The 1632-nt window shown below is 65.2% G+C and overlaps 1 protein-coding gene across 1 annotated transcript; it reads right to left on the bottom strand.

Moving 5' to 3' along the window:
• Positions 1 to 828: 828 nt before the first annotated feature.
• Positions 829 to 1482, bottom strand: ETH_00036995 (uncharacterized protein; the record flags this gene model as incomplete). The annotated part of the gene is made up of 1 exon (XM_013379587.1): positions 829 to 1482. One exon carries the CDS (start codon positions 1480 to 1482, stop codon positions 829 to 831), a length of 654 nt encoding a protein of 217 aa, XP_013235041.1.
• Between the last annotated feature and the right edge of the window lie 150 nt (positions 1483 to 1632).

The following is a 1632-nucleotide window of genomic DNA, read 5'->3' on the forward strand; positions in this document are numbered from 1 at the left end:
CGGCGCAGCCCAGCTGTCTGTACACCCCACCCCAAACAGTCCCCTAAACGCTCTTTTTTAAGAGTCTCTTCTGTCTCTTTTTAAACCCTAAAAACCTGCAGCGGGCCCCACACTGCCAGTTTGCTGCTGGGGGCCCCTGCGCCGCCAAAAGGGGGCCCCCGGGGGGCCCTCTTAGGGGCCCTCGGGGGCCCCTCGGAGGCCCTTAGCAGGGGCCCTCCTTCACGCACCGTGGGGGCCACAGTTGAGGCCCCGGCGGGTCCCCCAAGGGGGGCCCCCGGGGCCCCCAAAGGGGGCCTCTGGGGCCCCCGGGGCCCCCAAAGGGGGCCTCTGGGGCCCCCATTGGGCCCCATTGGGCTTTCTCGGGGCCCCTTGGGGCCCCTTTTGTGGGCAAATGCGAAGACCTTAAAAGCCCCCTTCAAAGGGGCTGCAAGCACGACCCTGGGGCCCCATTTTGGGCCCTTGGGAGTCCCATTTAGGGCCCCTAGGGGTCCCACTTTTGGGCCCCTGGGGGCCCCTTTTGGGGCCCCAAGGGCCCTAAAAGTGGCCTCAGATAGGGCCCTTGGGGACCCCGCTGGGCCCCAAAAGCGGCCCAAGGGGGCTTCTCGAGCTGGGGGCCCGCAGAAGCCCAGGAGCCCCCAGGAACCCCACCTGGAGGCCCCGGGGGCCCTAACTGAGCTGTAGACACACCCTGTGGGGCCCCTGAGGGGGGCCCCGAAGGGGCCCCGAAGGGGCCCCGAAGGGGCCCCGAAGGGGCCACTGACGGGGGCCCCTTGGGGGCCCCTTGGGGGCCTCTTAAGAGTTGAAGGACCAACTATTGAAATGGTGGTGTCACGCAGAAATAGGCGGAAAGGGAGGGGCCCCAGAGGGGCCCCCTCTCAGAGCAGAGACGGTGACTGCGGCTGAGTCTGCTGCGGCTGGAGGCGTCCCTGCTGCTGCTGCTGCTGCTGCTGTTACTACTGGTAGTCTGCGGACGCTGCTTAAAGGGGCTGTCTCTGCGGGAGCCCCGATTCCCACTAGGTCTGTTGCTTCCTCCTTGAGGGCTTGAGGTGCTGCTGCTGCATCCTGCGCTGCTGCTGCTGCTTTACTTTCAACCGGCTTTGCTCCTGCTGCTGCTGCATTGCCGGCAGCTTCAGGTTTTGACTGAGAAGGAGCCACAGGGTTGGCGGCGCTCGCAGCAGCAGCTGCTGCTGCTGCTGCCCCACCGTGTGCAGTATGAGCAACAGAGGCTCCTGCAGCTGTTGCTCCAGGGGGCTCTGCTGTTGCGGCAGCAGCAGCAGGTTCTGCTGCTGCGACTGCTGCAGCAGGCTCTGCTGCTGCGACTGCTGCAGCAACAGCAGGAGTAACGGCAGCATTGGCCACAGCAGCAGGAGCAACTTCAGCTGCAGCAGCAACGCCAGCAGCAGCTGCAGCAGGAGCAGCAACAGGGGCAGCAAACGCAGCAGCAACAGGCCTTCCCGGTAGCAGTAAGCTGCAACGGGCCATGAGTTTATAAAAGTGATTGTACGCAGGAAGGGACCGTCTCTTTCTTTGCTGCAGCTCCAACGGCGGTGGCCGGTGCTCTTGCTGCTGCAGTTCCCGTTGCTGCAGGTGGTGCTGCTGCTCCTGCTGCGGCTGCTCCAACTGCTGCAACCG

This window comes from Eimeria tenella, genomic scaffold (assembly GCF_000499545.2).
Source record: "Eimeria tenella Houghton genomic scaffold, Eth_scaff3605, whole genome shotgun sequence".
NCBI lineage: Eukaryota > Apicomplexa > Conoidasida > Eucoccidiorida > Eimeriidae > Eimeria > Eimeria tenella.